The 15,617-nt window shown below is 44.7% G+C and overlaps 1 protein-coding gene across 1 annotated transcript in view; it reads left to right on the top strand.

Moving 5' to 3' along the window:
- LOC137618134 (store-operated calcium entry-associated regulatory factor-like) overlaps positions 1-13,910 on the top strand; it is a 53,260-nt gene extending 39,350 nt beyond the window's left edge. Inside the window, exons 3-4 of the mRNA XM_068348158.1 lie at positions 478-634; positions 12,649-13,910. Of these exons, the coding sequence (XP_068204259.1) occupies positions 478-634; positions 12,649-13,414 (923 nt within the window). The 3' untranslated portion in view covers positions 13,415-13,910. The remainder of the gene's footprint in view (positions 1-477; positions 635-12,648) is intronic.
- Positions 13,911-15,617: the final 1,707 nt, after the last annotated feature.

Below are 15,617 nucleotides of genomic sequence, written 5' to 3'. Positions count from 1 at the left end.
CGTGGTTTGTATTTCAGTTACGGAACAATCATAAATAGGACTAAAAGAACCATGGAGGACAGAAATACTTTGGAATTATGTGAAGCAGGCAAAAATTCAGTAATAAAACTTACTTCAATGGGAGGTGCGTCATATCCACGAAGAGTCGTAAGATGAGAATGCCGTAACCTGAGGATCTACTGTGCCTACCCCAGAAAAGGAAGAGTCCTAGTAGCCAAAAAATTTCAATCTAAGAAACTGTTCTGGCAGTACAGTAATTACATTACAGTAGTTTGAAACATGATATCTCTCTATCAAGTAAACAAACTAGTTTTTAAGTAAATGAAAATTTCCTCGATGTAGTTTACAGTATACGGTATTATATTGAATCCCAAAGATTATATTGAAAACTAGGTAATATTTCTGTGTAAAATGTTTCTCAGAATCTCTCCTGTATGATTTTGAAATGTTTATATTTTCTTATGACTCATTTTTCAGGAGGTCGTTCTTCACCTGTGCCACAGTTAGAATGTGTCTCGGGAGGGACTGCACCATGTAATGCTTTCCAGCCCCGCGTTGTGCAGTGTTATAACCGAGGGTATGATGGAACTGATGTGCAGTGGGAGTGCAAGAGTGACATGGATAATGCTTACAGGTACAGTCTTTTGTTATCATTTGAAGATTGACATTGAGTTATTGTACTTTTATGGTTTTACAATGATATGCCCGAACTGGAGCATTGCAAAAGTCGAAGATGTTTTAATTAAGTTGTCAAAATTGTGCTTGCAATGCTATGAATATTAAGATATATCTCATGATAATCCAAACATTGAATTGAGCAAATTGTTGATACATAACTTTTTCTTTTACTTTTGATCATGTGAAACAATTCCAGATGTAGGGGCAATGTTGGAGCAGTAAGTACTGTATGGTAAAAGTTATGAGAATCATTTTATTGTAAAGAATTATATACAGTTGTATATGCAAGTGGATTTTAGATGGATATATCTAATTTTATTCCATCATTATGATAATCATACTTCATTTCTGTAAGTGATGTAGTGTATATATCCTTTGAATTTTATTTGTTCCGTAACTGACATACAAACCACGCTATTTGATAGGGGTATTACTTTCGGCGTAGCTGAAATGATGAGCCATTAAAATTTTAACGAGGGTTTACTACCCCCACCGCTTGTTAGCGGGGGTAGGGGAGGGTAGCTTGCTGCCCCCCCCCCCCCCCCTCACACACACCTGTGCTTGAGCTCACTTTGCTCTCGGCTCGGATTGTAGATGGACGTGTCCTCTCTCATCCTCGCCTCTCTCTTGACAGCCATTAATGCTTTTTTTCTTTTTCTTTGACAGGTTTGTGTGTAAAGTTGGCCTCTGCAATTATGCGCACCTGTCCTGGATTACCCGACCGCCCCTGTGGAACATTCATGTCGGCGGTCGAGACAGACCCTCACACCCTTTGCCCTTACTGTAGAGGCCAACGGTGTGATAGTAATAATAAGTGTGGTGAGTGTAGGGAGTTGGTAAATGTGGTGAGTGTAGGGAGTGGTCTACCTCCCAGTGGGAGAGGTTTTCTCGGCGATGTAAGAAGTCCAGGCGGGATTTTTCTCCTTCGAAGGTTTCTTTGAAAGGAGAAAAACCCAAGGACTCTTCTTCCGTTGCCCAAACCTCCTCCGAAGCTCCCACTCGATTGGTCTCTTTCGAGAGACCGTCGATTGGTAGCGTAGACCGTGGTTCTGTTTTCCAAACTCGGGGTTCGAGAGATGACGTTGCCTCCCCTAGCGAGGCAGCGCCACCTCTCCCGCCGGGGTAGGATGTGTCATTAACCGATTTATTTCAGCTTTGGTCTTCCTTGGGGCTCGAGGGTTCGCCCTCCAAGGAAGCTCTCCTTGACATCGTCCGATTGGGTGCCGCTGTCAAGCAATCGCCGACTTTGGCAGAGGTTGATCCTTTGTCAATTGTCGACGTTGTGGTGTAAGAGGTATCCAATGCGGTATCTCCTAATACCTCTGCCTCTTCACATCCTGCAGTAGATGAAGGCTTAGTTTCTCCTGTTCCTGCTCAACCAACTATGGAGAAACTAAGTCCAACAGTCTCTCCTGTCAGTGTTTTCCCCCCTCGGGGGAGTTCACTTACAGAGACTCCTCTTCAGAGGACTGTAGAAGGTCAGCTTGCTGATCCAACGGCCCCCAGAGGGCGCATCCATCGCAGGGCTCGCCTTCCCCTTCGCCAGAGAGGCCTTCCTTCACCTTTTAAAGCGGTGAGGAGGCGCCTCTTTGGTTCATCTTCGTCGTTGCAGTACGCCGCTGATGAGCCTCGTCAACGTTCACCAACTGTTCCTGTTATGGTTCTGGACCTCTCAGCTGATCGTTCGCGATACCCTTCGGTGGAAGGTCGTCCTTTCAAAGGACACGTCGACCTTCCACCCGACAGACCTGCTGACCTGCTGTTGCCATTCCTGAGGGCTGATGCGCTTTACGCGCCCACGAAACCTGACTACCATGCTCGTCAGGCACCGAACCTTGTTTCAGGGCATCAAGGGGGTAATTGTGCACATTCTTCCCCTACGTGCCATGATGGACATGCGCACCAACGTTCTCATGCGCGCCAAGCTTTGTCTGGGGTAGCGCGCCAGTGCTCACCTGCGTGCCAGCGCTCACCTGCGCGCCAGCGCTCACTTGCTCGCCAGCGCGCCACTGCGCGCCATCAACCTCCTGCGCGCCAATAACCTCCTGCGCGCCAATAACCTCCTGCGCGCCAGCACTCTCCTACGTGCCAGCGCTCTCCCGCACGCCAACGCCCAAGCACAGCCGTCTCTCCTGCGCTCCCACGATCTTCGTATCTGGGCGAGGATACGCGCCCACGCACACAGGCTTCAACTGCGCGCCCGCGCGCCAGGGGTATCTCTCCTGCGTGCGCGCCCCCTACGACATCTTCTGGGGCGCGCGAACTCTCGCCCACACGCCCACGTGTCTAACGACCTGATCCTGCGCGCCCACGCCCGCGCAAACATTCACCCCCGCGCGCGCGTGCAATCAGTCTCCTGCGCAAGCTCCTGTGAGCCCACAGTCTCCCGCGCGCGCTCCTACGCGCCATCACTCTCCTGCGCGCCATCACTCTCCTGCGCGCCATCACTCTCCTGCGTGCCCTCGCAATCGCCCTCGCGCCAGCAGTCTCCCGCGCGTGACCCGGGGTATCCTCCATCGCGCGAGCACCATTACGTGCCCCCGCGCGAGCGTCAATACCCTCCCGCGCACGAGGCTGTTGGACAGCGATAGCAAGGTCGCCATCGCCGCATTCCCCTCCCCGCAAGCGCAGAACAGCGACAGCAAGGTCGCCATCGCCGTATTCCCCTCTCCGCAAGCGCAGAACAGCGACAGCAAGGTCGCCATCGCCGCATTCCCCTCCCCGCAAGCGCAGAACAGCTCGCCCTGCGGCGGAAGGGAAGCATCCAGAAAAATCCAGGAACCCATTTTCTTCTTTTCAGGCGAACCCTCCTATGGAAACTCCTCCCAGGGATCCGTCGATCCCTGTCCCTCCAGAAGGAGTGTGATAGCCCAGCTGTCAGTCAACAGCCATGGTTCGTTGCACTAGTCAGAGCAGTTACACAGGCTTTCAAGCCTGTTCTCTCTGAGTTGTGGCACAGATCCTTGGCTGTTTCTACCCCTCTGAAGAGAAAAAGAGGAGTTTTGAACGCAGCGACTTCTTCAAGAGCTAAGTTGTGTCCTCTTAAGCCTTCGAGGCTAGTTCCTTCGCCCCCCCCAGACTTTTTCTCCTTCCCTGTCGGACGAGGATTTCCCGTCCTCAGGGGAGTCACGTGAGGTGGGACATTCCCCATCGCACCAATGAGGGAAACCTTACCTCGCGTTGAAAAGTCTTCCTGGTTAGGGGCGGAGAAGAACTAGTCTCCGTCTATGTTAGAGTCCTACATCCTTCCCAGGAAGGAGTCGAAGAACTCAAAGACAGTGCCAAAATCCTCGTCAAGGCTTAGAACGGAGCCAGCTAGTCTCTCGGAGAACGTCTGCGAATCTCCCCAATAAGAGCCTTTGGGAACAGGAGACTTCGCTGCAAGTCCGACATCCGGAGGAGAACTACAAGAGTCAGAGCATGCATTTTGGCAGGTCCTGACTCTTATGAGGGCTCTCAATGGGTTTGCCGACCCAGAGATGCCCCCTCGAGAGGGCAAAGACACGGTCTTGGACCGCGTATTTGGCACTCAAAAACCTTCTAAGGTCAGTGCTGCTCTGCCGTGGTCTCAGGGTTTAAGAGTACCGGGGACAAGATTGCTGTCCAGCTCTCTGAGTTGGCCTCCTCCGACCGTTCCAGTGCCGGCAACAAGCTTCTCCCACCTCGCGTACAGCAGAAGAGGTACTTCTAGATCTTGGAGGAGCCTTGTTTAGCTCTTCCTCTCCACCATTCTTTGGAAGAGCTTCCAGGGGAGTCCCTCTTGAGAGACTCTCCAACTGGCAGGTCTCGTTCTCGGCAACCGAGATCCTTAACCAGGAGAAGGTTGCGAAGTGTGGTATGCAAGCCACTTCGTGGCTGGATATCTGGTTAGAGACCTTAGGTATCCTGATATGCTCTGAGGACTTCTCCAAAGAATGTACCAGGAAAGATATGGAGACGTTCCTCCTCTCAGGCACTCGCACGATCGAGTTGTGGCCCACCAAGTCTCGAACTTGTGGGCGAATACCATCCTTAAACGTCGGGATACGGTGACTGAGAGGTTCCATCAGAAGGTCCCTAGCACCGAGACAAATAGGATCAGTCATTCTTCCTTAGAAGGAACGAACTTGTTTAAGCCTAAGGATGTGGAACAGGCTGCTGAGAGGTGGAGGAAGTCCCAGCAAGACTCCCTCCTGCATAGGGCTTTGACATCCAAGCCCTATAAACCTCCAGCACCCCAGCAGTCCTGTCCTACCAAGACCACAAAACTGACAGTAGCAGCGAAGACAGTGGTGTCTAAGCCCTTAGGCAAAAAGTCTTCCAGGGGAGGTAAAAATCCTAGAGGGAGCAGCCAAAGCTGCAAATGCTAGAATTAGCAGTCCCCCTGCATGTCCACCAGTGGGGGGATGCCTACAAAGATGCGCAGACAGGTGGCAGCAACTCGGGGCCGATTCCTGGACGATTTCCGTAATCAGTCAGGGATATCGCGTCCCGTTCACAACATCTTTACCTCCCCTGATGACGAATCCAGTGTCGTTGAGCTCCCTTGCCATGAGATCAGCAAGGGGGCAAGCCCTTCGAGCAGAAGTCCAGACCCTGTTGAAGAAGGGCGCTCTCCAAGAGGTCCTCGACGGGTCTCCAGGCTTCTGCAGTCGACTCTTTCTTGTAAAGAAGGCGTCTGGAGGCTGGAGACCAGTCATCGACCTCTCGGCTCTGAAGAAGTTTGTCAAACAAATTTCGTTCAGCATGGAGACCGCAGACACGGTCAGACTAGCAGTGAGACCTCAAGACTTCATGTGTACACTGGATCTGAAGGACGGACGCGTACTTCCAGATCCCAGTCCATCCGTCTTCAAGGAAGTACCTAAGATTCAGCCAAGACAACAAGGAATACCAGTTCAAAGTGCTATGTTTCGGTCTCTCCACAGCACCGCAGGTTTTCACCAGAGTGTTCACCCTAATATCTTCGTGGGCACACAGGATCGGCATCTGTCTCCTCCGTTGTCTGGATGACTGACTGATCCTAGCAGACTCGGTGTCATCCCTTCTTCAACACTGGGACAAATTTCTGGGACTTTGCCAGGATCTGGGGATCATGGTAAATCTCGAGAAGTCCTCTCTGATTCCCACCCAAAGACTGGTATACTGTACCTAGGCATGATCATAGACACCAATCTCCTCAAAGCCTTCCCATCAGACGACAGGATAGCAAGTCTGAGGAAGATCGCAAGCCCTTTTCTCAGACGAGAAGAACTTCCAGCCCAATCGTGGTTACGTCTCCTCGGTCACCTTTCATCTTTGGGTCGTCTAGTTCCCAACGGTCGCCTCAGGAAGAGATCCCTCCAGTGGCGACTCAAGTCCCGGTGGAATCAAGGCTATGATTCCCCGGACGTCATGATCCCTATGGGACCTGCGGAACGGACGGACCTCCAGTGGTGGGTGACACGAGAACCTACGAAGAGGTTTTAATGCTGTTTTTGGACGCCTTAAAGAAAGGGTGGGGGGGCCCATGTATTGCACCACACGACCTCAGGCCTGTGGTCAGAATCAGAAAAGTGCCTCCATATAAATCTTCTAGAGATGAAGGCCGTCTTTTTGGCCCTTCAACAGTTCCAACAATACCTGGCGGGTCAATCTGTGGTGGTGATGAGCGACACCACAGTAGTGGCTTACATCAACAAACAAGGAGGTACCTTTTCAAAGCAGCTATCCCATCTTGCACTAGAGGTACTGAGATGGACCAAAGTCCACTCGATTCTGCTATCGGCACGTTTCATTCCAGGCAAAAGGAATGTGCTCGCCAACAATCTGAGCAGAGCATCTCAGATAGTGAGTACCGAATGGTCTTTGGATCATCTAGTAGCCAACAAAGTCCTGACTTTGTGGGGTTCTCCGACTGTGGATCTGTTCGCAGCAGCTCTGAACTTCAAGCTTCCGCTGTACTGCTCCCCAGTCCTGGATCCCAAGGCTCTCTGGCAAGATGCCTTCCAACAACGGTAGGACAACATCGTTTTCGCCTTTCCTCCGTTTTGTCTGATGAAGAGGGTGTTCAACAAGACCAGAACATCGGTCACTCTTTCGATGACTCTCATAGTTCCGCTATGACATCACGCGGAATGGTTTCCGGACCTTCTGCAACTCCTAACAGAGTTACCGAGAGAGCTCCCTTTACGACACAGTCTACTCAGACAACCACATGCCAACATCTTTCACAAAGCCGTAGCTTCGCCACGACTTCACGCCTGGAGACAATCCAGCATCTCCTCGCTGAGAGAGGTTTTTCGCAGCAAGTTGCTGTCAGGATGTCTGGACATCTGCGAAAGTCATCCGCAGCTGTCTACCAGGCAAAGTTGAAAGTCTTCTCTGGTTGGTGTCGTATAAGGGGTATCTCTCCACTCGATGCCACTATTCCAACAATAGCGAAGTTCCTCGTGGATTTGCGGGAAGAAATGCGCCTTTCAGTCTCAGCAGTGAAAGGCTATCGCTCAGCCTTAAGTCAAGCCTTCAGGCTAAAAGGAATGGACATTTCTTCTTCGCTGGAACTTTCCCTACTCTTACGAAGTTATGAACTTAACTGCTCTCAGTCGGAAGTGAGACCTCCTCCATGGAACATAACTCGAGTTCTCAGGTCTCTTAAGAGACCTCCCTATGAACCAATACGCCAGGCTTCAGATCGCCATCTAACTTGGAAGACGGTGTTCCTACTAGCTTTGGCTTCGGCCAAGTGTGTCTCTCATATGACATCGCCCATTCAAGGGGATGGGGGGAGGTAACGTTCAGATTCGTCCCTGAAATTATTGCTACAACTCAGAATCCGGGAGTATCGGACCCTTGGTTCGACTCCTTCCGGGTTCTTAGTCTCCGTTCTGTAACAGATGACCCAGACCATCTCCTACTATGCCCAGTAAGGAGTTTGAGGCTTTATCTTGAAAGAACGGCTGCAGTCCGTCCTCATGTGCCAGCTTTATTTATTAGCACAGGGAGGAATAAGAGGAGGGTCACTAAGAACACCATCTCAGCATGGATTCGTTGGGTGATTCATCTGTCCCTGAATCCAGACCCTCCTCCGTCACGTCGCCCCAGAGCACATGATGTCAGGGGCATAGCTACGTCCCTGGCCTTCAAAAAGAATTTTTCAGTGACGCAGGTCCTTCAAGCTGGGGTGTGGAAGCGGCAGGCAACCTTCACAGCCCACTACCTGCAAGACGTGACCCACAGGAGCCTCGATAAGTTCTCTATCGGTCCTGTGGTGGCTGCACAACAGCTGGTTCAAAACCTGAAGCTCCTTATTGGATAAGTACCAGAAGGTTGAGGGCCTTGTTACCCGGTTTTAGTGTGCATGAATGAAAAGTTTTGACTGGCCCTTATTCTTTTCTTCATCATCCCCTCTCTTGGGGAAAGCAGCATCCTGGATTCTCTGCATAGCTGACATCAAACCACTGCAGGTAAAATATGTTCCCTTGTGTTCCTAGTATTAAGTTAATACTGTCACGTCCCCATACCCTGACGAGGTGGTATTATGAGAGTCCTAGTCTAAGTTTCCATCTAAGGAACTTCAGGTCAACTTCCTAGGACGAGTCACACTTCATTATACCTTCACACACAGCTTGCGTAGGCCGCAGTACTTGCGTAGCAAGGTTCTAGCGAGGTGCAGGGACTCCTTATTCTTGGGTGCTGACACACTCAAATAACGAGCCCCCGGGCAAAGCCAAAAAAGCCATTACTGGCTGGGACCTCCACCCTTCCTATTGGGTGAGTCACCCCTATTAAATAGCATGGTTTGTATGTCATTTACAGAACAAATGACAAATTCGTAGATAATTTGTTTTTTCCCTAACTATACAAACCTTAGCTATTTAATAAAACTTGCGTGCCAGCCTTATCCCCCTTTAAGTCCTACCTCCAAGCAAAGTGAGCTCAAGCACGTGTGTGTGTAAAAGGGGGGGGGGGGGGATAACAAGCTACCCTCCCCTACCCCCGCTAACTAGTGGTGTGGGTAGTAAACCCTTGTCAAAATTTTAATGGCTCGTCATTTCAGCTACGCCGAAAGTAATACCCCTATTAAATAGCTAAGGTTTGTATAGTTAGGAAAAATACAAATTACCTATGAATTTATCATTTTATTTGTATGTTTTTCCTGAGAGAAAACTGGTAATTTTTATATGTTCAAAGCACAGTATCGTATACAGTGAGCCCTCGCTACTTCGCGGTTCGACCATCGCGGATTCACAACTTCGCGGACTTTTTTCATTAAATACGGCATCCGATTTCATCAGCAAACCACTATTTTTGGGGGAAACATCATTTTATTCTAGAAAATTGCTACTCTTTAAATAGTTAATTGCACATTAAGAAAGTGTGTACTTTTGTTTTTAAATTTCGGGTGTGTTTTAAAAATCGAGTATTGTTGACTTCTTTTTGTTTTACTTTTGGCTGTGATTAGATCAGCTGACGTCTAGCTGCCGGTCTCAAGAATATGCGCGTACGAAGTATTGTTTATACTATTTCTTAACTTATTCAAACCATCTATACAGTTGATATTACATAAGCACCAATGTGTTATAACCTATCATATTTTTTTGTTTATTACATCTAAAACAACTCTCTCTCTCTCTCTCTCTCTCTCTCTCTCTCTCTCTCTCTCTCTCTCTCTCTCTCTCTCTCTCTCTCTCTCTCTCTCTCTCTATATGGGCTACTTTCCACTACAGTACCTCTCATTCCTTACCTCTATCTCACTAACAAATGAAATCTTTGTTGCTTCACAAAGTTTCATTTATATTGAAAATCAATCATGATTCAATTTTCCTTACTTTCTCCAATCTCGCACTGTCACATCGAACTTTATAGCGGTAACTTAATTGTTCGACAACTTTAAAAATCGTCCTAGTACTTGCTTCTTCTCTTACTTTTTTTTTTTTTTTAGATGGTTTCATAATTGAGGGGGTTACAAGTTGACTTATAACTGAAGTTAGGAAAAGTATTTTGGATATGGAATGGAGGATCATCTCTAGTAACAGTTTAGAATTATCGTAAATTATCAGTAAACGAATGGAAGGTTTCCGTTTCAGGGGGCGTCATAAAGAAAAACATTATATAAATGGCATTCATTTCATTTATTTGGAAGTCCTAAGAAAAATTAATTTAAACATTGGTAATAACAAAATCAACATATAATCAATACTGGGTAAGATTGCTGTCAATGCAAAAACTAACCTATACACAGATGTGTAAATGCGTCTGTTTCTTCATTATGATCAGAGATAAACGTAAACAAAACATTGGTTGTCATTTCTTATCACATTATGATCAGAGATAAACGTAAACAAAACATTGGTTGTCATTTCTTATCGTGCTTTTTGGCGTTTTTAGGAAACGCATGATATAAAATCACCTTTAATATTCGTGCCTGTTTTAGTTTAGGGTACTGTAGTACATGCATTAAGTGTTCTGTACATTAAAGGGTAGTTTGTTAACAGTACTACGTAAAGGGAAGGTTTTAAAAGTCTGAATATACATGTTAAATAAATACGTAAATATGGTGTCCCTACTTCGCGGATTTTCAGCTATCGCGGCCGGGTTTGGAACTTATCTACCGCGATAAACGAGGGTTCACTTACAGTATAGAAAAATTCTCTGGATTTCAGTAGCCTGATAAGTGAAATTTTTGGATAATGGAATTTTGATGATAAAATTTATTGCTTCTATACTCACTTTTGAAGATGGTTAAATGTTTTGGGTCTACCCAGAAATTTCCTGATTTCTTTCCTTGTAATATGTCTACCCTATTAGTGGAGTATTGGCTTAATCTGGGATTGTTTCGTAACTGGAATACAAACCAACGCTATTTATAGAGGTAATACTTTCGATGAAGCTGAAAGGACAAGCCAATGTTCTTCTGTTGTTAGCACAATATCTAGTATATTGTTTCTCCTGGTTGGTTTATTGACCTACTGATAGAAGAATTTATTGTTGATAAATTCTAGTAGTCTATGTCCCTCTTTGTTTGATGTAGAATTCATAGTGTCCCAGTTTACTGCGATATTGAAGTCTCCCATTGTGACAGCTAGCTTATTGTTACCCTCTTGTCCAAATTGTCTATACAGCTCTTTGTCCTGTTCTTGTGTTTGATTTGGTTGTCTGTATATTACTAGTATGGACATGTTTTTTCTTAGTATTGATGTTTGCATCTGTCACTTCACATTCGGTTTCTAATTTAATTTCTATGGCGTTTAAGTGATTTTTAACATAGAGCAGTACCCCTCCACCTTTTTTGGTAAGGCGATCCTTGAAAAGCCTGAAACCTGGGATTTCGTATTCTCTGATATGATAAAATCCTTTGTTTTTTTCTTGAATCCAGGTCTCGGTAATGCCTATAACATCTAGTTTCTCACTAGCTCTCATTGATCTGAAGTTTTCCATTTTGTTTCTCACTGAGCATTGAACTGTGCCACTCTATCTTTTTTCTCTTCCTCTCTGGCTCTGTTAGTTTACCTGATTTACTAGTGTTTTAGTTTTAGTTTTATCTGCATTATCCTTTTCTGCCAAATTTCCTCTTAATTGTTGTGGGAGGATTTTATATGGGTCTAGTTTGTTCTAGGTCTACTGTGTCTAAGTAATTGTACTGGCTGAGATCAAGTTGGTTTCCATATACTCTCTCTTCACTAAAGTGTATTCCATCACTTCTGTATAGTTCTCTCTTGCTGTAGAAAGTATCCCAAAGATCTATAAATCTCACTTTCTTTTTCTGGCATGTAGACTTAAGCATTTTGTTTATCCCTATGTCCTTACTGAGGGTGAAGTGGCTGACATTGAGGCTTGGGAGAATACCTTTAACTATAGTATTGTTGGTCTTGTTTGTAGATGTTTCAACAGTTTTTTTTTCTAGCTGTTTAACCAAAGGTTCTGTATGGCCAGCAGTATCCTTTCTTAGGAATAAGTCTTTTGGAGAGAGAGAGAGAGAGAGAGAGTGAGATAGAGAGACATAATATAAATCTAGTTCATTAGACATAAGGTTTGTTGTTATTTATGTCATTCCATCTTCTGTGTGACTGTCGCTATGAATTGGATAATTCCTGTTTTGGGTATTTCACGGTCTTGGAAATAGAGACTGCACTGTAAGAACACAACGGATTCTGTTTAGAATGTCAATAAATGGAAATGATGACAGTAGACTAACTTTTACTCGAGAAAACAATGAACAATACTATTATGAAATATGTAAGACATGAAGATGATATTTTGTAGAAATGATAGTTGAGAAAAAGGAATAGAACAAGAAAAAGACAGATTTTGGTGTGCGTCAACAACTTGCATTACTAGTAAAATGTTTTGGTGATGTTGGGGGGGGGGGGGGGGGGGAGTCAGAGGCGGAGAATTGAAGAATGCTACATAGTACTTTCTGTGTGATTTGAGCAGGTATGCCAACATAGAAATACTGTACACTAAAATAGACCTTTCATAAACTATGAATAAGTATTAGAATTGCGAGTGTTCCAGTTGGTGGTGGGGCGAGATGTGAGGATCCCTACATGTTTAAGTAGAGGGTGTCAGGGGGAAGGTTTGAGCAATGCCACAGGTAAGGAATGTCACCATTGGGTAGAGAGAGTGTGATGACATATGGTAACATAAAAACAGACTAAAATAGCTCTTGCACAATCAGAAATAAAGGCTAGAATCCCAAAGATTTTGTTGGTTGGCTGAAGAAAGGAGGAGGGGCTATTATCAGGGAGAGGAGAAGATTTTTAGTGAAATTTACCGAGTGTGAACTGTGTGATATACGACCATGTGCTATACTTTTTTTTATAGAATATACAAGATTTGAACCTCCATAGGGTTCATATTTGTAAATGACGTATCCAGATGTCATCTTTTATTTCACCTGGTATGTTTCGACGTCATCGTAGCAAAGGGGTTAAGGGACCAGGTATAAATAAAATTTAGCAATATAAATATTGATTGTAAATTTAATGTACTGTACTTTTTTTCTTGCAGGTTTGGTGAGATTGAAGTCTCCTGTGAAGGTTACAGTCATAAAGATGATCCTTACGTCTTGCGTGGTTCTTGCGGATTGCGTTACAGTTTGGACTACACCAAGGAAGGCCTTAACCAACAAAAAGGACACAATTATTATGGTAGTGACAACTATGGCTTTAGTTATTCAGGATCGTCTGGAAATGGAAATTCCTATCAAACTTACAAAAGTAGCAAACTCTCATGGGCAAGCACTCTGTCAGATATAATTGTCTTTGTTGCTGCTGCCTTGATGATGTGGGCCTTCTACAAGACATGTTGTGGATCATCGCGTCATGCTGGACAGGATGCCTATAGTTCAACGTCAGATGATTATCCAGCAGGTGGTGGTGGTGGTGGTGGTGGGGGACCAGGCTATGGATGGTTTGGACAGGGTGGTAACAATCAGCATGGTAATTACCCAGGTGGAAACTATGCAGACGGGAATGCGTCCTGCAGGAACCGTGGAGCCAATGCTGGAGGCGGAGGGGCAGGTGGTGCAGGTGGTTTCTGGACAGGTGCAGCTGCTGGAGGATTACTTGGCTATATGTTTGGTAACAGAGGCAATCAGCATTATCAGAACTATGGTTATGGAGGCTACCATCAACCCCGTAGAGCAGGAGGCCTCTTTGGTGGTGGCGGAGGTGGTGGGGGCTGGACCACCGGTGGCGGCGGTGGAGGCTGGGGCGGTGGAGGCAGTACTGGAACGCGCACAGCCTCTGGCTTTGGTGGTACTAGTCGTCGGTAGAGATATGTGTACAGTAGTGTAAATACTATGGAGAGTACTTTCCATGTACTGATACTCTTAGTTTATGTATTTCCCAATTTTTTTGGAGTTATGAATGCACATCACTGTTCAGCTGTATTACATTATTCGTTTTGTCATTTGTTGGCAGACAAAAATATTATGTTCTTTATGCAGAAATGTATGTTGGTGTAGAAATGGGATTGTTTAAAAGCTTTACTGGCATGTGGTGATATATCTTAAGTTTATCCATCTTGTGTTCTGTCAAGTATGACTGTTTGCATTCTGTGAATGATGTTTTTAAATGTTTATATATCCAACAGGAAGTAATCATTATGATGTGGAAAACATGTTAATTACAGAATGGTGTCCTGTCATTTCACGTAAGGTATGAATGTTTTCACATTTTCACCCTCTTAATGAACAGTAAGTTTATTGCTCGTATGATTGTAAGTTTTTTGTACTGGTTTTCATGTTTGAAAATAAATTTTAGTCCTCAGATTAGTTTTCTGTGATATCCTTTCCTCACAATGAGTAACTTGGAATGTAGAAAAGATGAATTATATGAAATAAATAAGGAATCGATAAAAGGAATTTAGAGTGAAACTGTGGGCGCATAACAGCTCTGGAGCCTACTAGAAATGTCCATTCAGTGTACCTCATAAGGTGGACTGTCAGCATTATTTAAGGGTCTTTGGAGTATTCCTTTGGCCCTAGCTGTTATTGCTTTATATCTTATTACTTTATCTCCACTCCCGTTTTACTCCTTCCATCTTGCTGTCGAGCCTCTTTTAAATTTAACATCATATTGTAACTACATGGTTTTTCCTCACTTCATTTGGGTACTGAATAGCCTATCAGGCCCCACCACGAGGATATATAACTCAGATTCATAAATCTAATCCAATCCAATCTTACAAAAACTGATGCATAAACTGTAAACAACCAAGTGTTGAATAGAGTAAGAAGTTAAAACAAGGAACCAACTGCTGTAGGAAAAAGTGTACCCAATCCATGAAAATTTATATTTCATCCTTATAATGTCCTCCTATTACATACTGTACATTAGATGCCCATAAGGAGTGACTATTTAGTGTGCCTTGCATGACTCGCTGTAGAAGGTAACAAAGGGTTTGTGCAGTATGTGTCCAGCATTTTGGCTCAAATCCCAATACACATTGAGATACTACCTTTGGATGGCCAGACAGTACTACATTGGATCCTTCTCTTTGGTTATGGTTCATTTTCCCTTTGCCTACACATGCACCGAATAGTCTGACATATTCTTTTCATATTCTCCTGTCCTCATACACCTGACAACACTTGAGATTACCAAACAATTCTTCTTCACCTAAGGGGTTAACTACTGCACTGTAATTGTTCTTTTCATACTCTCCTATGTCCTCATACCCCTGACAACACCGATTACCAAACAATTCTCCTTCACCCAAGGGGTTAACTACTGCACTGTAATTGTTTAGTGGCCACTTTACTCTTGATATGGGTAGAAGCGGCTCTTTAGCTATGGTAAGCAGCTCTTCTAGAAGGACACTTCAAAATCAAACCATTGTTCTCTAGTTATGAGTAGTGCCGTAGCCTCTGTACCATGGTCTTTCACTGGTGAAGAATATTCATTGCTAATATTTTGCCTTACATCCCCTGGCATCGGATTTTCAGAAATGTCCCTATAACGAGCGTCTCTGACGTTTTTCTCTCATTAGGCCATATATATTTTGCCCTCAATTAAAAACTAACCATTAAATGGTTTGTACACTAGAAATCTCTAAGAATCTACTGCCAAAATGCTAAAAAAATTAATTGCACCCCCAACTGGCACGAAACTAAAGAATGGAAATGTTGACAGACTGTTATTTGTGACTTGATGATTTCAAGGTTGTGCAGCAATATGCTGTGCCCTCCTGGGCTGTGATGTATCAGTTGATAACGTAATGCTCTGATACCAATTGTTGAAAGAAGACGGAATAATGAAGAAAACATTAACGTTGACTATCAACACTAAAAGAAGACGGAATAATGAAGAAAACATTAACGTTGACTATCAACACTACATTTAATACCACACAACCCTATAAATAATAAATAGTCATAATTAAATAAAATAAAACTTAGGAACATAGAAATATAATTTTTCAATATTTAACTTAGCCGGTGATTATAATAGCTGCAACTCTGTTGCTCGACAGAA

The sequence above is a fragment of the Palaemon carinicauda genome, chromosome 24 (assembly GCF_036898095.1).
Source record: "Palaemon carinicauda isolate YSFRI2023 chromosome 24, ASM3689809v2, whole genome shotgun sequence".
Taxonomy (NCBI): Eukaryota; Metazoa; Arthropoda; class Malacostraca; order Decapoda; family Palaemonidae; genus Palaemon; species Palaemon carinicauda.
The sequence above is the reverse complement of the archived record's forward strand: the minus strand, read 5'-3'. Positions and strand labels throughout refer to the sequence as shown.